The sequence below is a fragment of the Neodothiora populina genome (assembly GCF_041146345.1).
Source record: "Neodothiora populina strain CPC 39397 chromosome Unknown canker_contig_16, whole genome shotgun sequence".
NCBI lineage: Eukaryota > Fungi > Ascomycota > Dothideomycetes > Dothideales > Dothioraceae > Neodothiora > Neodothiora populina.
Genome location: NW_027191409.1, coordinates 1,134,653 through 1,158,413, shown reverse-complemented (window position 1 = coordinate 1,158,413; position 23,761 = coordinate 1,134,653). Strand labels below are relative to the sequence as shown.

Genomic DNA, 23,761 nt, shown 5'->3' with positions numbered 1-23,761 from the left:
TAACGCCGTCACGACAACCGATGAGATGAGATTCTGAAAACTCTTTGTTGAAACGAATCTTGACAATAATATTGCAGGTATGACAGGTTCAGTAGGCCTCGGGCAATATTTCGAAGAACGGATAATGACCCATCCGGTCGCCCCTCGAGCCTAAGTTTCACTTTATGGAGAAGCCGAGGATGTCGATTGCCCGTGGGGTAACTCCACAAATAATACCCATGGAGGGGAAGGCCGTCACCTTAATGTAAGGCATATTAAAACGCATGAAGTTGTCCCCAACAAGTCTGACTCTTGAACAAATAGCTTGTCTGTTGAGTTGTCGTTCCTCGAAACTCATTCTCACGCTTTTGTTTGTCTGATTTCATTGCTCAAGATGGCCACCAGTTCTCGCGCAACGTTGCGAGCTCTTAAAGCTTCGCAGGTAAGCTACTATCTTGCGTCATCGTCGAGATGCGAGTAATAGGCTAACAATATCAAGCATGCCGCAAAGCGAAACACATTCACCTCTAGTATGTAGCCAGACTTCCATCGAAAGCATGCATGTCTGACTCTTCTAGCTATTGAATATAGCCGCACCTATGCGACCATATCAGAGCCAACCCTCAAGGAGGCGCTTCGAAATGTTATTCCCGCCAAACGCGAGCTCCTCAAGCAAGTCAAAAGTCAGGCTAGCAAAAAGATTGGTGATATGAAAGTCGAAAATACGATTGGTGGTATGAGGTATGGCAGCGCACCCTAAAGCAGTATCTAGCGACTGAGCTGACGTTGACCAGAGGCTCCAAGTCTATGGTGTGGGAGGGCTCCGTGCTTGATGCAAACGAGGGTATCCGATTCCACGGCAAGACGATCAAGGACTGCCAGGATCAACTACCCAAAGGCAAAACAGGAGCCGAGATGCTGCCCGAATCCATGTTCTGGCTTCTGTTGACTGGGGAGGTGCCGAGTACCAACCAAGTTCGCGCGCTTTCGAGAGAACTCGCAGAGAAATCAAGCCTGCCCGCTTTCGTTGAAACTATGTTAGACAGCTTCCCAAAGGACTTACACCCCATGACGCAATTCGCCTGCGCAGTGTCTACCCTCAACCATACAAGTTCATTTGCCAAGGCATACGAGAAGGGCATAAACAAAGCTGACTACTGGGAACCTACCTTCGATGATGCCATTTCCTTGATTGCAAAGCTACCAACGATTGCCGCGAAGATCTATCAGAACGCCTATCATGGAGGTGGCAAGCTTCCCGGGGCGGTAGATACAGAGCAGGACTGGTGCTATAACTTTGCTGCAATGCTTGGAAAGGAAGGTAAAGAGAATGAAGACTTCCAGGACCTGTTGCGTCTGTACTGTGCCCTACACGGCGATCATGAAGGTGGTAATGTATCAGCACACGCGACGCACCTGGTCGGTTCTGCACTCTCGGATCCATTCCTGTCGTACTCGGCTGGTCTTCAAGGTCTTGCTGGGCCTTTGCACGGACTTGCAGCTCAGGAGGTACTGAGATGGATGCTGCAGATGCAGGAACACATAGGCACCGAATTTTCCGAGCAGGATATCAAGGATTACCTCTGGAGTACCCTCAAGAGCGGGCGTGTCATTCCAGGATTTGGTCATGCTGTGCTGAGGAAGCCGGATCCGAGATTCGATGCCATGATTGCATTCGGCGCATCGAAGCCGGATATCATGAATGATCCAGTTTTTAAGCTAGTCAAGAGGAATTCGGAGATTGCGCCACAGGTCTTGATGGAGCATGGCAAGGTAGGTATCGCTGTCTGAGGTGTCCGAGCTAAGCTGATCTAAGTTGTGCAGACGAAAAACCCTTACCCCAATGTTGATTCGGGCTCGGGTGTGCTCTTCCATCATTTCGGAATCAAAGAAACACTCTACTACACGGCGATATTTGGTGTCAGCAGAGGTCTCGGTCCCATGGCACAGCTGATCTGGGACAGAGCCCTGGGTATGCCTATTGAACGACCGAAGAGCATCAATCTCAAAGGATTGCTTGATGCCGCTCAAGAGTAGGATATAGCTAGAAGTAGCTGGCAATGGGAAAAGGATTGATTTCTCGCAGCAGCCTGATCAATTACATTGGGTAGCAAACGACCTCGAAAAGGGGATCTGAAGCCTGTAACATAGACTTTTGGGTATGCACTCCACTCAGCAAGATATGCTGTTTTTAGTAACATCTAGATGAGCCGGCTGGACAGGTGACTGAAATGTATGGTTTGAGCTTCGCAGTAGCACGGTCCAGTAATTTGATCAAGCCTTGGGAGCCTACAGGTTGTTAGAATGGAGCATCGAAGAAGGACAATGTCTCAGCGGTGCACGGAAACGAAAACTTCTCAACTGCAGTAGGATCGCTATGCAAAAGTAATAGGAGGCTCAACGGGATGAAGGCGAGGGTCCGCCAAGCTGGATCCAACCCAGTATCAGTGAAAGATTTTCATGATTTAACAATCAGTGATTTACGCTTGACGTTGGCATGCGATAATCTGCCAACCTCTCGCTGAGTCAAAGATCCTTGTGATCGTCCCTCAAATCTCAGAATGTTGATTTGCGCACCCCCACAGTGCGAAGCCGTCCGCGGGTAAACTCAAGATCGGCATTCAACCCGAGAGGTGGAAATAGATGTTCCTTTTCGCATTGCACGCTGTATGAAGAGTCGCGAAAAGGCCGGTCGGGGCGCAAAGTCAAGACCGAGACGGACAGAGGCATCTGAATCCAATTTCCAGAGTATCTCGTGCGTTCGGACGCGCATTCAGTTGGTTATATAAAAGTTATTCTTGAAGCATCCCCATGGTCGAAGGAGTGTCGTCGTATACCCCACCGAGAAAGCGCCGCCCTCCCCCAATACCTCCAGCTTGAAATTGTGGAGCAGCACCAACAGGACGAGGAATCATCGACGTCACACGCTGTAAAGCAATCCAGTGCGTTTTCGTATTTGTATTTGTTGGCTTCGGTCTGCCCTCTCTTCTCCTCCTCACGCTCCCTACACGCACAACGGGAAATGGCAAGTCGCTCCGGACGCTTTGTACGTGCCTTAGGGTATACCTCTGCAGCCGCAGCAGTCGGCGCAGGTGGTCTCTACATTTCATGGCGACCTCGAGATATCCCCGGATCTGAGGCCGCTTCAGTGCCGCCTCCTACATATGGTGAAGGTGGCATCTTTCGTCCACCAAATTTTCCTGCAGTCAAGACTCGTGCTGAATACATTGCGGATCTGAAAGCATCTGCGGGTGGTGCTCTTTCGGACGCCAGAAGTAAGATTGCCAATGCAGTGTCTGGCGAGTCAGGTGCAGAAGAAGGCGAGGAATATGATCTTCTTATCATTGGAGGTGGTGCCACTGGCACTGGTGTCGCGCTGGACGCAGCTACCAGAGGCTTGAAGGTGGCGCTCGTCGAGAGAGATGATTTTGCCTCTGGAACCAGCAGTAAAAGCACAAAGCTGGTGCACGGTGGCGTGAGATATCTTGAGAAAGCTGTGTGGGAACTCGATTACAACCAGTGTGTTTTTGTTCCCGCTATTCGTGCCGATTGTTTCCAATTCGCTGATACTGATTGTGTGAAGATACAAGCTTGTCAAGGAAGCGCTTCGTGAGCGTAGATACTTCCTCGACACTGCGCCGCATCTCTCGTCATGGCTCCCCATTATGATTCCTATCAACAAGTGGTGGCAAGCGCCCTACTTCTGGGCCGGCACCAAGTTCTACGATTTCCTCGCCGGTTCCGAAAACATTGAGAGCTCCTACTTTCTCACGAAGAGTAAGGCATTGGACGCGTTTCCCATGCTGAAGAAGTCCAACATGGTCGGCGCTCTGGTTTACTACGGTATGTCTTTTTTCTTTCTACTCATGGCGCGTAGCTCACCCCGGCTGATACCTCCAAAGATGGTGCACACAACGATTCCCGCATGAATATTTCGCTCGCAATGACTGCCGCACTCTACGGTGCTACAGTCGTCAACCATCTCGAGGTTACTGGTCTCACCAAGGGTGCTGATGGCAAATTGAATGGCGCGACAGTCAAGGACAGAGTCAACGAATATGACGGCAAAAAGGCAGACGAATTCAAGATCAGAGCAAAGGGTGTGATCAACGCCACCGGTCCTTTCACCGACGCTATTCGCAAATTCGACGACCAGAAGGTCGAGGAAATCGTCGCTCCCTCTTCTGGTGTTCACGTTGTCCTGCCCGGTTATTACTCTCCCTCGAACATGGGTCTGCTTGACCCCCACACCTCTGATGGTCGTGTTGTCTTCTTCCTTCCGTGGCAAGGCAACACCATTGCTGGAACCACCGACGCACCCTGCCAGATCTCCCAAAACCCTATCGCTGGTGAAGAAGAAATCGACTGGATTCTCAGCGAGGTGCAGAACTACCTTCAGCCCGAAATCAACGTCCGCCGTGGTGATGTCCTTGCTGCATGGTCTGGTATTCGCCCCCTCGTCCGCGACCCCAACAAGTCCAAGTCCGAAGGTCTCGTCCGTAACCATCTCGTCACCACCAGCGAGAGCGGACTAGTCACCATCTCCGGAGGCAAGTGGACCACCTACAGACAAATGGCCGAGGAAGCTGTCGACGAGGCCATCAAGCAATTCGGCCTCAAGACTTCTCCTGTGCGCAACCCTGCTCGCATCTCCGGAACCGAAGTCATTGACGACGGTGCATCGCTCGACGGCACCTGCCAAACCCACCAAGTCAAGCTTCTTGGCGCCCACGGTTTCAGCAAGACTCTCTTCATCAACATCATCCAGCACTTTGGACTCGAGACCGAGGTCGCAAAGCACCTGACCACGGCCTACGGTGACCGTGCATGGCAAGTCGCCGCCCTGTGCGCCCCGACGGAAGAACGCTTCCCGGTCCGCGGCAAGCGCATCTCGCCCCTCTACCCCTTCGTCGACGGCGAAGTCCGCTACGCTGTGCGCCACGAAGCCGCCCAAACCGCAACCGACGTTCTCGGCCGCCGCACCCGTCTCGCCTTCCTCAACGCCCAAGCATCCCTCGAGGCCCTGCCCAAAGTCATCGACCTCATGGCCGAAGAGCTGAAGTGGAGCTCGACGCGCAAGGACGCCGAGTGGAACCACGCAGTGTCATACCTCGGCAGCATGGGTCTGCCCAAGAGCAAGCTGAGCCTGACGAGAGCGGACGTCGAGTCCGGCCGCGTCGGCAAGTACGAGGACGAGGAGTACGGTCTTTATGCTCGCCACGATAAGCCTCAGGAGACGCTCGAGACCGACTCCAAGATCCCTGCTGGTCACAACCCTGTTGTTGGCAAGGAGTCGGCTGCCAACAAGTAGATTGTTTGGATTGATATATGTATACCACCTGAAGGAATCGGCTGCAAGATTGAAGGGCCAGAGTGTGGGAGAGAGAGAGAGAGAGAGAGAGAGAGAGAGAGAGAGAGACGGGATAATGGGAAGAGAGCAAGCGTCTCTTTACTATAGTAACATATTCCGCCGATGATGATGATGATGTTGTTGTTGCGCTTCACAAATCCGATCTCATTCACGAGAGAAAAGAACAAAGTTTTTGTTGTATTTGACTCAAGTGCCAATTATTGTCATCACCAAAAGTGTATTGATCGTGCTCAATCCATGTCTGCGCTGATCTGCTCATATATGCGTACTGTATGTATGTGAGAGTACCGTTCTTACCTCGAGTACCTGCGTCAGAGTTCAATCTCCCAGTAGACAGACAAGCTACAAGCAAGCGCACGAAAAGTCAGATAATCAAGTATATACAATCTCTATGATTTTATCGAAACACACGTCTTCGAGTACCAGATAAGACAATCAGAAACAACCGGGATCAAACAGCAAGCTCAACAGCCCGCATGCCCAACCTCCTCCGGACCCCGATCCAAAGCTCATAAACCGACAAGCGCGCCTCGACACCAGCGAATGCCGTCCACGCTCTAAACCTTTCCCAGAAGCCTCGAGGCGAGAAAAAGCTAAAGGCGCGCAACTGCTCGAGGCGCTCCTCGTAGACGCAGCGAGCGGCGTAGCGCGCGAGAATGAGAAAAGTGCGGATGGGTCCCTGGCGCGTATGCAAGTTCTCGTCGAGACTGCGCGTCAAGTCGTTTGTTTTGAGGATGAGCAGCATGACGCGCGGGACCTGGCCGAGGAGCTGCACGAGTTGCTCGAGCATGCCGTCTCCGAGCGCGTCGGTGAGGGCTTCTTTTTCCTCCGTCGACCGGCTCTGCGTGACGGATTGGGTGACCACGCGGTAGTCGCGCCCCGTGATGGCTGAGGCGAACAGTGGGAATTGCTCGTCGTTTATCCCTGCGACTTCGTGGGCGTAGCGGCGCATGCGCGGCTCGTCGGCGTCGATTACGGCCAGCCAGAGCTTGGCGTAGCTGCGGCGTAGGGACATCTCCGGCACGCGGTAGAGGCCGTGGTCGTACAGGATGATGTCGAAGTTGTAGGGGTGTTTGCGCGAGGTGTGGAGGCGCACGGCGATGTTGCCTCCGTGCGGGTCGCAGTGCAGGGGCGCGCCGTTGCCGAAGATCATTTCGTTGAAGATGCGCGCGAGCGTGGCGCTGACTTCGTCGCGGTCGATGTTGTTGCTGTCGAGGTAGTGCAGGTCGTCGGGTCGCTTGCCTGTCACGTAGTCCATCACTAGGATGCGGCGTTTGGCCCATAGCACTCTGGGGATGATGACGGGGAGTTGGGGGATGTGGGAGAAGTATTCGCGGGCTCGGGTCGCGTTGGATCCTTCAAGGGCGAAATCGAGCTCCTTGGGGAGACTTTCGTCCATCTCCTCGCTGAGCCAGGTGAGGTCGTATTCAGGAAAGAAGCGCTTGAGCGTCTGGAAAGTGAAGCGCGTGAGTCCGAGATCCAGAGCTGCCCATTCGTCCAGAGCAGGATGTTGGACCTTGACCGCCACTCTCTCGCCCGTCTCTCGCACAATCGCACGGTGAACTTGCGCGAGAGAAGCTGCGCCTATCGGTTGCGTCTCGAATTCGGAGAAGAACTCTTCGAGCGTGTGGCCGGTATCCTTTTTGACCATTGCCTGTATACTCTCGAATGACGAGACCGGGCATTGGTCTTGCAAAGGTATGAACGTGTCACACCACTCGTTCGGTAGGAGATAGTTCATACTGCTCAGATGTTGACCGAGCTTGACGAAGATGGAGCCGTTCTTTTCTAGAACGACGAGTGTCCGCTCTGCGCAGCGCTTATGACATGCCTTCAGTAGCGCTTGATATTCCTCTTCCGTGTGTTTGTCGTGTGAGCCCAGAGTCCGTCGATAACTGTGCGGACGCCTCACGTCAGTCACTGAAAACAGAAGAAGATGTACTTTTACATGAGCGACAAAACATACTCGTTAATATTAAGTGCAAGAGCAGTCGTCACTCTCCCCGTCCTCTGCGCCGCATGCCAAACATATCTCGCCTCGTCCGTGAAGCCAACCGCCACAACCCCGACGAGCAGTGTGCCACCGACCCAGTAGAGCACCGCCTTCCTCCGCCGCCACGGTCTCGGTTGCGATATTGTCGTGGATGTCGTCGCCTCTGTCGCTCGAGCAGTCGGTTGAGTTGCGTATAGCCTCTTCTGGCAGGACGACCGAATAGTAGTGTTGTTGTGATGATGATGATGATGGCGACCTGCGACAGCCCGGCTTCTCACCAGAGCCAGCAGAGGAGAATCATCCACCACGCGCCTCCGCCCGCTGCTGCTGCTGCTGGTACTACTGCGGAGTCCAGCTCCATCCTTGCCGGCGCGGCGGAATAAGTGGCTCCATGTTGACGTTGATCTCATCGCATCGTGTGGCAGAGCAAGATCAGAGAGAAAGAAAAAGAAAAAGAGAAAAAGTGGTTCAACAAGTGGGCATCTGCACTGGGACTATAGACAACAGACAGTGTGGACTTGGGGGGGGGGGATGCGTGTTGGAGAAAAGAGGGATAGAGACTCTTTTTCAGAGATTATACGGCAAAAACATTGGTCGACATTGGGATACTTTTGTCGTCCGAGGGCAACTCAAGTCGATGATGCGCTAAGATCATTCTGGACCCCCTTTGATCGGACTCCACCGTGTGGAGCCTCCTCCTCTTCCTCCTCATACCTTATTCTTCGTCATACTCCTCCTATACCCCTTTTACCCTTATCGCGCGGAGACTGTGTTGACAGGCCGGCAGTAGTCCATTCACAGCATGTGTCATCACGCAGCTCATGACATTCAATTACCGAACATCTACGGTATCCATGAAGCGGGCACTCTTTACAGCGTGGCATGACATCATTAATATATCAAGGTCAAGGATGGACGTAAAGCACAAGTAGTCATGAATCGCATACAACATGACTTTTGATCATCTATAATGGGATTCTACCTCGAGTCCGTTGCAGAAAACAAGATGTCCAATCACATCAAGCTGGTCCGCCCTCCTATCTCCGTGTTCGCTTGACCATCCGGCATATCGCCATTTCTACCATCTATAAACTCGCTGTAAATCGCTCGCAGCCGTCCAATCTCCTTTCTGCTGATACTCGGTCGTGTCGTCTCCATACTCTTGACGATGTGACTCCATTCAATAATCGGCTCTTGCTGCCTGTCGTCGTCGTCGTCTTCTTTCTGCTCATTCATGCCCGTAGCGTTGAAGGAGTCTGACGAAGCAGAGGCGTAGTCCTGTAGACGTTGTTGCCGTGCCCGGCGCCGGGCTATGTCCATCTGAGCGAGTTTGGCAGCGATAGCAGCCCGCTCTGCGAGCTGAGCAGGTGTCTGTCGTGCCTGAAGTGTACCGTTCATTGCGTCCGTAGATGTGCCGTTAGTACTCTGCGTGTCGTCGAATCGGAAGTAGGCAAAGTCTTTTGGTTTGCTCTTCTTCGACACACCATCCTTTGATTTGCCGAGTTCTTGCACCATGTCCGCTGGACCCAGTACGTCGTGAATGGCTTCCAGATGCGCATTGTACATGACGGCTTGCAGATCGGCACCAGAGTACCCCTCCGTTTGCTTAGCCACTTCCCATAGGCTCTCTGAGCCTTCACCATCCATGATCCCCGGGCTGATCTTGAGCTGACCCGTGACAGCCCGCAGGATGTCGAGGCGATCATCGAGTGCAGGCATATCGCAGAGCAGACTCTTGTCCAATCTGCCAGGACGGAGAAGAGCAGGGTCGATAAGGTCAGGTCGAGACGTGGCGGCAAGCACATACACACCACTCAAGCCCTCTGCACCATCCATCTGAGTCAAAAGTTGGTTGACCACTCTGTCTGTGACACCGGTACTGTCGTGCCCTCTCTTCGGTGCGATAGAGTCGAACTCATCAAAGAAAAGTACACACGGCCGCGCTGCCTCTGCACGGTCAAACAGATCTCGGACAGACTTTTCTGAAGCTCCAATATACTTGTTCAAGATCTCGGGTCCCTTGACGCTGATGAAGTTGAGGCCACACTCGCCTGCCACAGCTGAGGCGAGCAAGGTTTTGCCGCAGCCAGGGTAGCCATACAACAAAAGACCAGATCGGAGCCGTAGAGGGCATTGCGCAAATATAGGGGCGTAAGTGGTCGGATATTGAAGCGTTTCGAGGAGCGTCTGCCGAGTTTCTTTGAGACCGCCAATCGAAGCAAAGGTTGTCGAAGAAGCCTGAAGAGTGACGTTGCGAAGTGAAGCTGGCGTGAAGCCTTTCAGCGCCGCTGCGAAATCGTCCTGGGTGAGTGAAATAGCTGATATGTCCGAGGAGGATGTGTCGGAGGCCACTGATCTGATCAAAGCTTCACTCTGAGCGCGTGACACAAGCAGGCTGAGATCCCCTGGCATGTAACCATCCGTCTGTCCAGCGGTCTCCAAGAGATCCATTGCAGGGTCTACGATGAATCCAGGCTCCGCTTTGGTGACAGAGCCCACATCGCTGTGTCCGTCCATCCAGGCATTGCCATTCTGCTGCGAGACATCTGCGCGCGGCACGGTTTCTTTCTGATGGACCAACATCTCGAGAACCCTCCGTCTTCCGTCCTTGTTTGGGGCTTTCAGAGCGACAATATCCCGGACCACATGTCCACCAATGACCACATTATTGACCGATTCTTTGGCTTGTGCTGTGGCCAGCAGCACCACGCCACTTTCGCGTGAGCAGTGTTGCTTCGCTATAGAGCAGAGCAGCTCACTGACTTGCCGGCTTCGTCCATTCTCGCCACCCACTTGCAACTCTGTCTCCACAGGGCACAACTTGTCGATGTCGTCCAGGACTACTAGCGAGTGTCCACCTTGCCGAGCGCCCCAGGCTCCTCCACCAAACAAACGTTGCAGAGTCTCTTTGATAGTCGAAACTCTAGTTTCGTCTGTGATCAATGGTGCACAGGGGAAATAGGTCACATGAAACAGCTCGTCCTTGCGCAGTCGATGTGCTAAAAGATGTGCTACTGCCGTCTTGCCAGATCCCAAGCCACCGGTGAGCAAAATTGACGAAGAATGCTGTAGACTTGTTTCGAGATCTGTGATGATCTTATCGACGCCTACCAGCTTAGGCGGATCCAGAGGTAACTCGTGTCCCGGTCCACTACGCGTGAGGTCCGATGGCTTGGCGATTTCTGGCTGTATCTCAATATTGAGTTTCCGCTCTGAGCCCTGCAGCCATTGGACTGATGATTTCGAAGCCTCGTTGCCGCTGCCACTACTAGATTTGGGATCAAAATGTAAGATGCCACCGGGCCATGCATGGTCGTTGGCCTGACCTGCTTCTGCTGGAAGGATCATGCCGTCTGTGATCGGTCCGTCTAACAGTCCTGTGCCGTCCTCTGACGCTCCAAAGATGGACCTGAGCTTCAGCGCAGCTGCCGCTCGTTCCTTCTCCGACTCGCCACCAAATTTTAGCGAAGTAGATTTACGACTCCCTGTCTCGATGAACGGCGCAACCTTTAGTGTTTTTACAACGACCTCCTTTTTCTCTGTTCCCTTCATGGCGCTCGTCGTTCTCGGAAGCTGTGCAGGAGCTGCTTCGATCCTGACTATTCCACCAACAATGCCCACGGACGCCACCGTCGCACCCAGCATTGACGAGAGAGCAGCATGGTGACTATCAGGCCCGTCTTCCCAGGCACATAGCCTCGCCACCACCTTTTGTGTAGGCTTGTTTGTCTCTGCAGCAGCGGTCTGAGAGTCGATTGGTTCTTGCAAGCTCGCCGGCTTCACGATGGAGACCGCAACCCACGAAACGCCCTTGAGACTTTTCGTCAGGAGTAGATCTCGGTCGACCCATACCCGGAGCCCCAGATCTGAAGAATTGGGCTCATTGTCGTCAAACCACTCGTCCACCACTTTACGGTCAACGGCTCGCAGAAATACAGGATGTCTCAGATTCTCGTCTCTTAGGCTACGATGACGCACTGTGCTCGTGGTACTGCGCATGCTCTTTCGACTTGTACTGGCTACACTTCGACTCTCCCGATTCGAACTTCGGGAAGGCTGTTGTCTTGATTTTGGTGCGACAATGACTTCCGCATCTGAGGATATCTTGGCAAAGGGCTCGGTCGATGCGAGAGCTGGAGTGAGAGATGTGACAATGATGTTCGCTGTCGAGGTCGGCGTAAGATGAAGCGTCAGAGGATGCTGCTGGGCATGATTGGGAGCGAATGCAGGGTTAGGCAGAGCACGAATCTGAGACAAGAAATTCATCTCGAGAAAGCGCGCATGCAGCTCAATTACTAGAATCGAAGAAGTCAGTAGGAATCGTCGTACATGGATGAAATGAACATACTGTCCCAATCCGTAGGCGTTAGAGGCTCGATATTGACCGTGTGTGCCTGAGGAGGGTCTATATGAAGCATTACTCCAACCTACTGAATGTAATCAGTCAAAAGTCACCCTCACGACCACTTGTTCAAGCAGGCGGCAGTCCACACCTTCTGTCCATCGGTAATGGCCAACATCCTCGCCAGCGCAGCATCAATCTCCACAGTAGCGACATCTTGGTCCTGCCGGCCACCAGACCTGTTGATGCCCCTCTTGTCGACCATGGGAGCCAGTCTATGTTGGCTCTGCATGCCGGTCCAACCCAGATAGATCGACCTTGACTGAAGAGGCGCCTTCTCATCGGATCCAGAGGTCACCGCTGGGGGCTGAAATGTGAGCTCCACAACTACATTCTGGGCTACCTGTATGTGTCAGCCAGAAAGTTTTCCCATTTATTTATACCCAGGATCGCCTCAGATATCCCGGGCACGTGAGTCAAGACATACTGTGTTCGCATTCACCAACACATTAACCAGCGACGAAGGAAGGTTCGCCAAACAGCTCTTGAGCTGGGGAAGGAGCACCACGTCGGCCTGGTTCAGTGCTGGTGCCGCCGCGCCGCCGCGCTCGGGTTTCCTGGTCCTCAGTGACATGATTGCGTAGTCGTGTCCGGGGGTGTTGCGCACATAGTTGAGTTGTCAAGGATTGGCGTAGAATGACAAAACATATGTTCATTTAGTTGTCAGATGTGTTCCATATGCCGGCGTCAGCCAACGATTGAGCCTCGGCTCGGGATGCTCCTTCCTAGTGCTGCTTTTGGACTGTGTCCGATTGGTTCCCCGAATCATGTGGGGGTTCTTTGTTGATGCCCCGCCTCGACTCTGGTCATTTACCATTTACTGTATCATAGCTTCACTAACAACCACACATAACGCTACTCGACAGATGGACAGCCAGTGAGCACAGGGTCCCTTTGCACGTCAAGGTGGCAGAAGAAGGCCTTAGTTATTTCGTGGAATATCTGATAGAAACAACACGCAAGAATGACCCGCGCAGTGTGCATGCATCCAGCAACATGTCAGATCCTCCCATAAGAACAAGTTCGAACATATAGAGGCAGACTTGATTCTGACTGCAAATATGCCTTTTTGATGGCCCAAGTCCTCAGTGGCTTGGCCAATTACAACCTCGCTGGCACCAGGCCTCTCCAAGGAATCCGCTGCCTAATAATGGTAGCATCTCCCCAACCAATTGTAAAATATTCGTCATCATTACCGTGAATTGTACCTTTCAGAGCTCACAGGAGGACGATGGTGTCCCATCGGACACTACGAGAGAGCTTTGATGCCTGATCGAAGGACGAAGGGACTCGCGCACTGGGCATTGGCAAGTAAATCCGTGCTGTAGTTCGTGAACAAAAGTACGCAACTAAAGGCAGTCGACACTTTCTCCCGTGTTGCGGCACCCCCAACAAGCCTCAGGCCAGCTGCGATGATTGCTCTGCCGAGGGTGCCGAATCGAGATAGTGACGGAGGCCAGCATAGAGCGAGCATCTTATGGCTCAACGGCCATATACTGCCCCGTCTGCACGTTCTTTGCATATCATTCCTCCAGCTTTCTTCTTTTGCCCTTGGGCGCAGGGTCTAGTGAGGTCTGGGAATAAGTTACCGTTCTCGTAACCACTTGCCTGACGTAGACCCTACTGTGCTTGCTGCTTACATCCGCCTCGTTCGGGGAAGACGCAGACCAAGGAGTGGCGCTCAGACAAGAGGCACTGCGAGGTTCGTGGTGCGATCTCGCGCTCAAAGGCGTGCGGGTGTTGGCTGGAGAGAGCGGTGACCCAGGCATCTGAGATCGTAGGTTCCACTTGGCCGACCCAGGTTTTGCAAAGGACGACGACGGTGGGATCACAATGCGTGGTGATTGCGGTTTGGGTTTAGATCCCGCCGAGTGCTCTTTACTTTTGCTCAAATCCAAGGCTTGCACAGCTTTCTTGTGACGGAATGAGCTCGACTCCTCGGAGACCTCACGCTTGATCGTATCCTTGCTGTCGAGAGACTCCACGGATGCATCGCTCGCGTCACCAGTGTCACTTTCTCCGCTGGAAAGTGTGACTACCGTAGCCGAGTCCGAGGAGGATGTTCGAGACAGGGACGGATGGGCTGAATTAGAGGAAGATATCTTTCCCTCGACTTCGTTGACCTCCCTCATGGCCGCCTTGCTTGGGAAACTGAAGTGAGAGCTAGTTCCGGTTGGGGCAGGGCTCATCAGCACCGGCGACATGGTCTTGAGAAAGTCAAGATATGCATGTGGAGGGGTGATTGGAGTTCTGATGTTGTCCTCTTTGATAAGATATGCCGGGGCTCCGGGCAATGGGCTGCGTATCTCGGAAGGGTACGAAGCAGACACAGGAGTCTGAAGAGTGGACACCTTTGGTTTCGGCTTGGGCTCTTTGCCTTCGGCCAGGACTGTGGATATAGATGCAGTGCTCGCCATGGCTTCGAACCGCAATGAGAGAACGACAGATGTCAAACGAGTGGAACAAGGTTTAGATTAAATCGACGGATGAGGGAAGCAACCCAGAAGCTTTTCCTTTTTGACGACCTCGCTCTGCGATGATAGTCGGTCTGGATAAGAGAAGAGGAAAAGAAGGCGAAAGAAGTACTAAAGTGCAATGCTAGAACAGAGAAGCCGCCAGGATCAGAGCGCTTGCATATTACCCTCAGCCTTAGGCGAGTTTTATTTCGTAATGTATATTTCGAGGTGCGACGACACTGATACCTACTGTCAACAGCACATTTCAGAAAAGGGAAGGGGGGTTCTGCCGCAGATACGTGTGTGTGGTGGGCGCGTAAGCCCGCAAGAGGGTCATGTCCATTCAATTGCACTCACATGAGGTTTATTTTTAAGGCAAACGCTCGATGCATCGTAGAGGATAGAAAGACGCGCCCAGGTCTAAACCAGGACAAGTAAAGACATGAGGTGCGTCTGCCAATTGGAAGCCGTCTGCCACAGCCCGGGCCAATCGTGCTTGTACGCGCTATGGGCTATGATTGGGCGATGCATCTTCTAAGCGCCCGACCTCATCGGCCGTTGTGACAGGATGTCGTAAAAGTTGACCGACGAATGAGCAGTCGAGACGTGGTCCTGTTGCTGTCCTTGCAAATCGAGCTCCCTACCACGTTCAGATTTTTGGTTCTGCCCTCTCGGTTCGTGGGTGGGCGGTATTGATCTTGATTTGCAGATCGTATGGGGCTCACGAGCGCAGGCGCTCAGACGGACAAGTCAGCGAAAGCAGCCATGAATTCAAGCTGTGGGAGTAGAGGAGCCACGTGAGACCTGGCCCGAATGACTGGGTTTTGGCGCCGGAGATCCAAGTCAGTCAGAGCTTGATTGATCACAAAAGGGTTTGGTGCTACTCGCGAAAGTGATCGGCAATGATAGCGTCTCGCGGGTAGCAGAGAAGGCACGAAAGAAATACATGACTGTCCAATGTCAGATCTGCTGCGCTCATGTTCTAGAAAGGAAATGCGACATCATGTGCTACTCTATCAATATATGGAAATGCTACGTGTAAAGATGCTGGTGGAGTGAAGTGAAGAATGATGAGTCGTCCGTCCATTACGCGAACAGAACATATTCGCCCCGCTCGTTTCTTCTGATACGAAGCCCTTTCCAGAGGTTCTTGTCATCCTCTCGCTCTCCTCTTATTTCTTGCTCCCGATGGAAACGCTTGAGAGCCTTGTTGATGCTCACGCCTCGCTCGCTTTCGGGGCCCTTGTTGACGAAGCTCAGGAACAGATCTGCCGGTGAGCTGTATGCGACGACTTGGTTGTCCGAGCGAGGTTGTGCCGAGCCAGAGCGGTAGTCGATAGCCTTGACGTGCTTTCGCGATGATGGTCTCCTTTCGTCGTCACTTGAGGAAGCACTACGACGGTGATGGCGACGCTCTTTCTGACCATCGCGGCCTCTGTCATCTCTACTTTCGTGATGGGCGCGGCTTGACGAGCTCTTGGATGTGCTTGTCGATGTCTTTCTCCTTTCTTCGCTCCTGCTCGTGCCATCTTTCTTGCTTCGCTTCTTATCGGGATTGAGCGGAGTGGGCTCCTCGTTGCCACTGAAGTCAGGCCCCGAGAGCATCCTGTTCAAGCCTCCGGTGAGGCCGGTATGTAGTGCTGGGGCATCCGACATGTCTTGGTCATGCACACTTCTGGCGTGCGCGGTATCCAATTCCAGGTTGTCGCGCTTCCTCTTCTTGTCGCTCTTCTTCTCTTCTCTGTCGCGTTTTGACGCAGGCGTCTTGACCTCGTCGAGGCCAGGAAGAGCGTTGTAGGAGTCGTAGCGTTGCATTCCAGGCTCTACGGGCCCAGCGCCATAGGAAAATCCATTCTCGATGGCTGCGGGCTTCTTGGATTCAGCAGACACCAAGAAGTCGAAAACATTGACGCCTGGCGGCACGCCTTCGGAGGTCGGCGGGGGACTGGGGGCCTTTGGTGGAACGTCGATGACTGCGACTGCGGCTGACGCTGGCTCATCCTCGACGGTGGCTTTGCGCGGCACAAGAGCGCCGTTCTGACTCTGGTTCTGATTCTGCTGCTGGGGACCTTTGCCCTTCTTCTTCTCGCCCTTGTACAGATGTCCCTGGTACTTTTGCGCTTCGGTCATGCAACTGGTGTGGGCTTTGTACGAGTTTCCCTGGAAATGTACCATACAATCGATGCAGGTGAAGGAGGCGCCATAGCACTGGTTGCGATGGGGATCGAGCTTCTTCTTGGTGAGAATATCACCGCAGTTCTGTCATGTTTGCGCGTCTTTAGCCTGCGAAGAGCGGTGAGGGATGTATGGGTGACTGAACCGACGTACCTCGCATGAAAAGGACACCATCTCTGGCTTTGTTTACCGCGACGCGATGATCGGATGCAAGTAATCAGTAATCCTGGGCTGTTTAGACTGGGGCTTACGGTCTGTCGAGGATCACTGAAGCTTTCAAGTCTCACCAATCGATCGCAAGTTCGAAGACTCAAAGTAATGGCAAAAGGCGCGTGAGACGATATTCAATTGATTCACGTCTGCGTTTGAGGATGGTTTCACTGTACTTGTAGTTGTAGTAGGAAAAAAGCCGACATGCTATTTTTTGTGTTTTACCCTGAAGGTTTCCCATTAGCGCAAGGGGGCCCGCGCGTGCGGCTCTGCTGTATGTCTCTAGCGCCATGCGGGGCGCTATCACATGTCCTTCTATTATAGCATATAATACAGTATGAATCTAGCATACGTCTGACATGCCATTCTATTCTATCATCTGTTGTAGTCTGATGCTATATAGCTAATATATCCAAGACAGATCTCGCACAGCAAGCTTAATTATCACGTACTCACTGCACGAATGATCTAGTGTTATTGAATACAGTATATTGTCGGCTTAGCAAAGGGCGGTATGGATTGTTATTATCATCACCCCCTTTGCCTATATCTTGAAAGACATTACATTAGCGTCGACCTTACTCTTGTACATGCCTCGCGCTTCTTGGATTTACTTACCCTTCTTACTCTAATCTAAGAAGGGTGTTACCTGTTAGCATCTCTTCGCTGAACTGTTGCCCCTTTTCGCTACTGCCGTACTCTTTCGTTGCTGCACTTGCGTCGCTCTTTGTTTTCACTCCCTCTGTAGTCTCGTTATTAGCGCAGTCCGTAGAAGCCTCCGATTCATGAGCGGTCGAACAGTTTCTTCTTTAGCGACTTGTTAACTCCATTGTGTATGTAGCAGCCCCATGCCGCAGCCGACGACTCCTGAGGAGGGAACTTGTCTCGAGTTTGGGCCAGACTAGAACAAAGCCTGCCGAGTGCCCGACTTCCGAATCCCGGACCCCGGATAGAGAGGCTGGGGCCTGCCCTAGTTAGTGCTACCGCTACCCTATCAAAAGTCTTATCAAAAGTCCCTGGGGCTCCAGCTTGAAAGTGAAACAACACACAAACAGGGCTCCTCCAGCTGCAAGCACCACCAAGGTAAAGCACGGAAGCCTCATGGGAGCAACGTCATTACTCCACACGTGTTGACAGGGAACCGCATCGCACCAAGGTTTGGGACATGGTAACATGTCTGTCTATCACATATCTTCATTTCCTCTCGCGCATCGACTTCGATACCCGGAATCAATAATCCACAAACCACTGCATGCAAGGCGAGACCTCTCTGATGCCGTTCCGACTCGCTAATCTGTTCATATGCACATGTCCCGTTCATCGAACTCTTGGACTATATCGTGTTCTGGCCCATCGTCATGCGATACCTTAGCTCCATAAGAATGTCAGTCCACCCAACAGATCAGCCTTTCAACGGCCAGAATTGTTGGTAACGAGGTAGGACTGAGCTAACGGGCTCCTGACATGAGTCCCTGGACACTCCTTCATCTAAAGTGCAGTGAAGTTGTGTCCGGATGGCCCATCCAACATACAAATATCTCACGTACCCCGCGCCAGAGGCGCCACTGCCCTCCCCGCACTCGAGTACATTACACACCATCGGGTGACTGACATGTAACAGCGTCCCCTGCACGAGAGCTGACGCAGGCGACTTCTCTTAATCGTGTGATTGTTGTTTCTAGTCTTGTGGCCCTCCGAAATCTTAACTAACACGGCTCAGCGCCATTGAACTTTCAAACAACCGTCAAAGCTGCTTCACTTTCTCGTGACCCATCTCGATCTGACCTTCCTTAGACATTTATGGAAGCCAAGGTCTTCATGACGGGTGCCACTGGCTTTGCTGGTGGTGCCATGCTACATACACTGTCGCTACTTCTCGACACTAAATACATCACAGCACTGGTGCGGTCGCCCGCACAAGCAGAGACATTGCATCAAGTCTATCCAGGTCTAAAGACCGCACTTGGTACTCTCGACTCCCGAGAACTTCTCGTGGCAGAAGCCTTTCAAGCAGACATTGTCTTGCACGCCTCGAATGCAGATCACGAACGCGGCACATTCAGCTTGCTTGATGGTCTCAAGTCGAGACCCTCAAAGGACAAGGGTGTTTTCATCCACGTATCCGGAGCATCCTCACTGATCAATCTTCATGACCTTCGACCTGGCCAGCCCGGCAGAGTATACAGTGACATCGACGACGCGGACGAGATCTTCGACCTGCCGCACAGCCGTGTTCATGTCGCCATCGAGAGACGTCTGATGATGGAGGGCGAAGCTGCCGGTGTCAAAGTCGTTGTCCTCGCACCCCCGATCATATTCCCTTCAGGTACAGGCATTGGAAGACAAGACAGCTTCAGCAATCTCTATGCTCGAGCAATACTGCGGAGAGGCTATCCCTTTGTCATCGGCCAAGGCCAGAACGCAATATGCTGGATAAGCTCGGACGATCTCGCCGAGGCAGTGTGCTTCATCATACAGGAAGCATTGAAAGGTGACGAGTCGCGGCTGGGCCACGGCAAGGATGGCTATTACTTCTGCGAGGCGGCCGAACTCGAGGTCATGGAGCAATCACGTACCATTGCAAAAGTGCTGGCGAGATATGGTGCCATTCAGACAGCAGATCTCGTCAGCATCACTCCGCAGGATGCTCTGGAGTTAGATCCCATGGCTGTCGTCCTGTGGGGCTCGGGTATGCGGACGAGGGCCGACAAGCTACGAGCCTTGGGATGGAGACCAAAGACCGAAGACTGGGTGCCGTTTGTCAAAGAACTGGCCAAAGTAGAAGGTCAAGGCTATGTTTCACCGAAGTCGAGGAGACACTCGATAGCGAGACGCTGATGAGGAGCTTGTGGACATGAACGCATCTGTCCCACATCTTACTCTTGTCATGACCATATCTTGGTCGGATGTCTCTCCGTTCTCAAGCATCACTCTATCCTTGGACAAGAACCCATCGTTTCCCGTCAAAGGGCAAAGGGTCTTATCAATAATATTCGACACGACCATCAATGCCATGTAGCCACTTACGAATCATTTCACGAAAGTACTTTCATCAGGCGTTTTTCTTCGCCTTTACTTTACTATTCATGTCATCAGCGAATCCCCCTTACTCAGTCCGTCAGCCAGTGACATTATCCCTCACAACGCAAACGTATATATATACACACACATGCATACCTTTTTCTTATCATGTACGAGTATATAGAATTATTCATTACGAATATCATTTCCATCATCACTATTGCTCAAGAAATGCCAAAAACGAACTGTGATATTGCATGGTACTGCAGATGGAATCAAAAGAGTTTTTCATCATCATTCGTCGTCATAGAATCTTACAGAACGTCGACAGGGTTGCCTGTCCTCTCCCTTTTCGCTTTCTTTTCCTACCCTATTCACCACCATACATGTAACGCTGTCTTCCCGCAGGAGTCCCAGGATACTTGCTTGCCTCTATCCATCGCACTAGAAACAGAGACCCAAGATATGTAAAGTAAGAAAAAACGGGGGACTAGCACGAGTTTCGTGAACTCATATCTGCATCTCGATCTTTGCGCAAGTGTCATATCCACAAGAACACTGCCGCGACATCTTAAAAAAGTGGATAAATCAGGAAAAACACATAGACACAGCCCCGGCCCCCTTCACCCCCTCTCACTGAGAAAAAAGTCCAAATCACTAGGCCCTCCATGCGACTGTTCGTTCTCAGCCAGCTGCTCCAACAGGCTCATGAACGGGTCCTGATCGCTCTCCGTGTGCGTGCTGCCGTTGGCGCTCAGCGCGCCCGGCGTGGCGCCACTGCTGGTCGCCGTCTGGGGCAGACTGAAGAAGGAGTCGAGCTGGGCTGCGGGGGTTTGCCCTGTGTCCAGCATGCCTGGGGCTAGAGATAGGGTTGATGTTGCCCAGGGGCTGAAGTTGAATGATGTGGAGAAGGGGTTGGAGAGGGAGGTTGGGTCGTTGATGGCGGTCGATGGGTCTTGGTGGTGCGGGGGCTGTGGTGGACTCATGAAGACGGGTTGTGGGGGGTCTTGTTGTTGATTGGGCGACAGGGATTGGTTGTTGAGTATCGGATCTGATGTGCGTGGGACAGCGCCCCGAGGAGGCATGTTTGCGACGCTTGCGGTCGAGGAAGTAGAAGCTGCTGCTGCTGCTCCTGCAGGATCGATTGTGCGCCGGCGCTTGCGATTGTTCATTACTGGTTTCACATCTTGATCTTGTTGTTGTTGCGTGGGCTGGTTCGGCATGTCAAACGTATATGCAGGGTGGTTGGTCCCTTGATTGGGCCACTGCATCGCATTACTGCTGCTTAGTGATGTGTATGCAGGTATACTGGACTCGGTCAGCTTCGAATACTAGTCTGCGATCAGGTCTGGAATGGATGAAAAAGTACCTTTCATGTAGAGCTTCAACGACAACGTCAGCAAACGTCACATGAGCCCCGTCGATGAATTGACCTGGATATCTGTCGAAGAAATCCTCCATCTGAAAGACTGGCGAAAAGCGTAGCGGATTGCTTGCGAGTGACTTGACAAGTTGAGCATGACAACCATAAACCATTTGAAGAACTTCACGTTGATGCTGGACGCCTGCCCAGATGCCGCGAAGGTCAGACAGATGAGCCATCTCCTTGGACAGGAAGTCGGCGCTGCGCGCAAACATGTCACCTTCTCGACCGGTATAGAGTGCACCATGGACATGTACGGTTCCAGCCGTCGACAAGCAGTAGCCGACGAATGCTGGCCAAGTATTCAACCCGTGCACTCTCCCAATCTCCACGAGCTCGGCAATGGCGTTTGCATGTGAGAAGCAGAGGTTAGTTGCCTCCATCTGCCAGGACTGATGTTGTCCTGTGCCAGCAAGCTCGGTGAGGTCCAGAGGTAGGAAAGGTCGATAAATCAAGCAATGGATAAGGTGGTAGATTGTCTTGCTCAAAACCAAGGTTGAGCTTTCCGGTTGGCCATAAAGAGCATTCAGAGAAGTAAAAGCGCCCTGAGCATACGTTGCCCAGGAATCAAGATCGTGCCTTATCCGCGACAGATTCGATTGCGCATGCCAGGGGAAATGTGAGTCTCCTTTCACTCCACCTGCGGCTAAATATCGATTCGTGATTCCCAACACCCGCACGATCTCGATGAGCATCGGGGCACTGCTCTGGTTCAGCCGTACAGGACCAGAGGCCAGCGGGATGTTGAGACCATTCGAGAAGAAATTGCCTTCATGGTAGGAAGTCGGCGAATCAGATTGCCAGGCAGGTAAGCGGAGCGCAATGGACTCGTCATTGATCAACGAAGGGCGCTTAGATCCGCAAGCAACAAATCGATCCAGAATGTAGCAGGTCCAGAAAAGTCGGCGTCGTCCTTCGCGTTCATTGGTAGATATTCGTGGGCCAGCTGGCAACTCTCTATGTAGCCCTTGTGCGAATGCCATACTGATCGCAGTTGCTGCCTGTATATCAGTACATGTCGTTACACAGTAAGGTCTCCGAGTACTGACACAACAACATATATGATTTCTTTCCCTTTCCTGCTTGAAAATAGGCAAGACATAGAAGGAGCGCGACCTGTATGTTCTCGATGGAAGGCTCATCCACGTCCAAGGTTGCTCGAGCTCGCATGGCGCAGTCCTCGCTCATTCTTACTGCGGCATTGTATCCACCAACAAGATTGGGCGCATAGCTACGAATTTTTAGCACCAATGTGAGAAATGAGTGATAACGCAGATAAGTTTTACCGAGTGGTGACCGCGCTGATAGCATCAACCACAGTCAATGACAGTTGTCCGCTCTGCCATCTCTGGCGCGTAGCCGCCTCATCTAGAATATAGTATGGCTTGTTGTGAAAACTGTTGAAATAGACGTCCAGCAAAGCAATATTGTGTACAATAGTGGGTTGAGAGCTGAGTAGTCAGAGTCAGTTGCATACTCCGTTTGTTGTGTAGTGGCTCGAAATACCGTGGAGGATGACTGGGAAGACTTGTTCCTTGCTGTTGCTGCTGAGGAGAAGCATGATGTCGGGTTTGCTGGTTGTCATCGCTGCTTGCGCGAGCTGCAGATGTTGAAGCACTTTGTATAGCTTGCTTGGCGGCTTTGCCAGGTTCAACTGGTTTGACTGATTCACTCGCGGTATCCGTTGCGGTTGCATCCTCGTGCGGTGGTATCGCTTTCCCTTCAGCTTCCAACGCCTTCTCCATCTGATTAACCCGCTTGACCAGTGCCTCAAGCACATCCGTCTTCGGCCCCCTCTTTTTCGGTATAGCATCTATGCAGGGAACTCAATTAGATGTTCGTATCCCGGGTCCAAGTCTTGGATCATCTCGTACCATATATGCAGGGACATTGGAATACCTGACAAGCTTCACATGATGGTCTAAGGCGATTACACTTAATCTTATGGCTATTTAGCTTCTTGCGCTCGTATTGATGTCACTGTGGTTGATGAACAACATACTTTTCTCTTGCGGCAGCTCTTGCAATTCATTGCCTCTTTCTGTTCATTACTGAGTCGTCGCACTGGTAAGCGATCGATACCAATCTGAGGCCGAGACATGACAAGGCCTCAATGGGCCCGAACGCGATCGGGACCCAGACAGGCAAACAAAATATCGGGTACAGCGCTGATTATGATCGCGGATGTTCGCGCATGGGACAAGCCATTGCAGGCGGTGACGAGTCGAACCAAAGAAAGCTATTATGTACAGTATTGACAGGGTAAAGACAGGTTGGGGGGGGGGGCAAGAAGACGGATTGATCATATGAGAATGGGGCGTATCTTGCTAGGATTACATACGGTATATGCCAACGTTCAGGCCGAGGAACAAGGTTTTGGAGAAGAAAGTCTCAGGGCACGGTCAAGGCGTTCATCGAAGTGGGGATGGCTGCATGACCTTGAGGAACAGACAAGATCGGACCTACTGCTCCAAAGGAAGAGGCATTTGCGCAACTAATAATACGACGGTGCGGCGAGACGCACGCATGCAATGCGTGATGCAAACCAAAGCACTCGGGCCTTCTCACCAATATCGTGTACCTTCTCCAATCAGGCGGCTCGAACAATAATTTGGATGTGTTCGCGTGAGGGGCGATTAGCTCCAAATGAACCGGACCAGCAATGGTCCATTGTGGCCTTTCTCCGCAATCAACTTAGTCGACTTCGTGCATCGACCACCTCTGATTGGAA

General features: G+C 52.3%; 7 protein-coding genes across 9 annotated transcripts; 2 read left to right on the top strand and 5 right to left on the bottom strand.

Moving 5' to 3' along the window:
* Positions 1-373: 373 nt before the first annotated feature.
* AAFC00_003724 (uncharacterized protein) lies at positions 374-2,016 on the top strand (the record flags this gene model as incomplete). Its single annotated transcript, XM_069343243.1, has 5 exons — positions 374-421; positions 479-509; positions 558-720; positions 774-1,752; positions 1,804-2,016. The coding sequence occupies 5 exons, from the start codon at positions 374-376 to the stop codon at positions 2,014-2,016; spliced, it is 1,434 nt and encodes a 477-aa protein (XP_069201067.1).
* A 985-nt stretch (positions 2,017-3,001) lies between these two features.
* AAFC00_003723 (uncharacterized protein) lies at positions 3,002-5,290 on the top strand (the record flags this gene model as incomplete). The annotated part of the gene is made up of 3 exons (XM_069343242.1): positions 3,002-3,498; positions 3,563-3,822; positions 3,882-5,290. The coding sequence occupies 3 exons, from the start codon at positions 3,002-3,004 to the stop codon at positions 5,288-5,290; spliced, it is 2,166 nt and encodes a 721-aa protein (XP_069201066.1).
* Positions 5,291-5,801: 511 nt separating this feature from the next.
* On the bottom strand, positions 5,802-7,753 carry AAFC00_003722 (uncharacterized protein; the record flags this gene model as incomplete). Of its 2 annotated transcripts, XM_069343240.1 has the most annotated exons (3): positions 5,802-7,245; positions 7,317-7,546; positions 7,622-7,753. In XM_069343240.1, the coding sequence occupies 3 exons, from the start codon at positions 7,751-7,753 to the stop codon at positions 5,802-5,804; spliced, it is 1,806 nt and encodes a 601-aa protein (XP_069201064.1). The 2 variants fall into 2 exon arrangements, with proteins under 2 accessions (XP_069201064.1, XP_069201065.1); XM_069343241.1 differs by having other exon boundaries at positions 7,317-7,753.
* A 604-nt stretch (positions 7,754-8,357) lies between these two features.
* AAFC00_003721 (uncharacterized protein) lies at positions 8,358-12,319 on the bottom strand (the record flags this gene model as incomplete). The annotated part of the gene is made up of 4 exons (XM_069343239.1): positions 8,358-11,638; positions 11,692-11,770; positions 11,837-12,088; positions 12,173-12,319. 4 exons carry the CDS (start codon positions 12,317-12,319, stop codon positions 8,358-8,360), a joined length of 3,759 nt encoding a protein of 1,252 aa, XP_069201063.1.
* Positions 12,320-13,268: 949 nt separating this feature from the next.
* AAFC00_003720 (uncharacterized protein) lies at positions 13,269-14,162 on the bottom strand (the record flags this gene model as incomplete). Of its 2 annotated transcripts, XM_069343237.1 has the most annotated exons (2): positions 13,269-13,309; positions 13,370-14,162. In XM_069343237.1, the coding sequence occupies 2 exons, from the start codon at positions 14,160-14,162 to the stop codon at positions 13,269-13,271; spliced, it is 834 nt and encodes a 277-aa protein (XP_069201061.1). The 2 variants fall into 2 exon arrangements, with proteins under 2 accessions (XP_069201061.1, XP_069201062.1); XM_069343238.1 differs by having other exon boundaries at positions 13,269-14,162.
* Positions 14,163-15,287: 1,125 nt separating this feature from the next.
* AAFC00_003719 (uncharacterized protein) lies at positions 15,288-16,550 on the bottom strand (the record flags this gene model as incomplete). Its single annotated transcript, XM_069343236.1, has 2 exons — positions 15,288-16,460; positions 16,530-16,550. The coding sequence occupies 2 exons, from the start codon at positions 16,548-16,550 to the stop codon at positions 15,288-15,290; spliced, it is 1,194 nt and encodes a 397-aa protein (XP_069201060.1).
* Positions 16,551-20,230: 3,680 nt separating this feature from the next.
* On the bottom strand, positions 20,231-23,131 carry AAFC00_003718 (uncharacterized protein; the record flags this gene model as incomplete). The annotated part of the gene is made up of 7 exons (XM_069343235.1): positions 20,231-20,915; positions 20,977-22,027; positions 22,080-22,261; positions 22,317-22,481; positions 22,537-22,843; positions 22,905-22,971; positions 23,033-23,131. 7 exons carry the CDS (start codon positions 23,129-23,131, stop codon positions 20,231-20,233), a joined length of 2,556 nt encoding a protein of 851 aa, XP_069201059.1.
* Between the last annotated feature and the right edge of the window lie 630 nt (positions 23,132-23,761).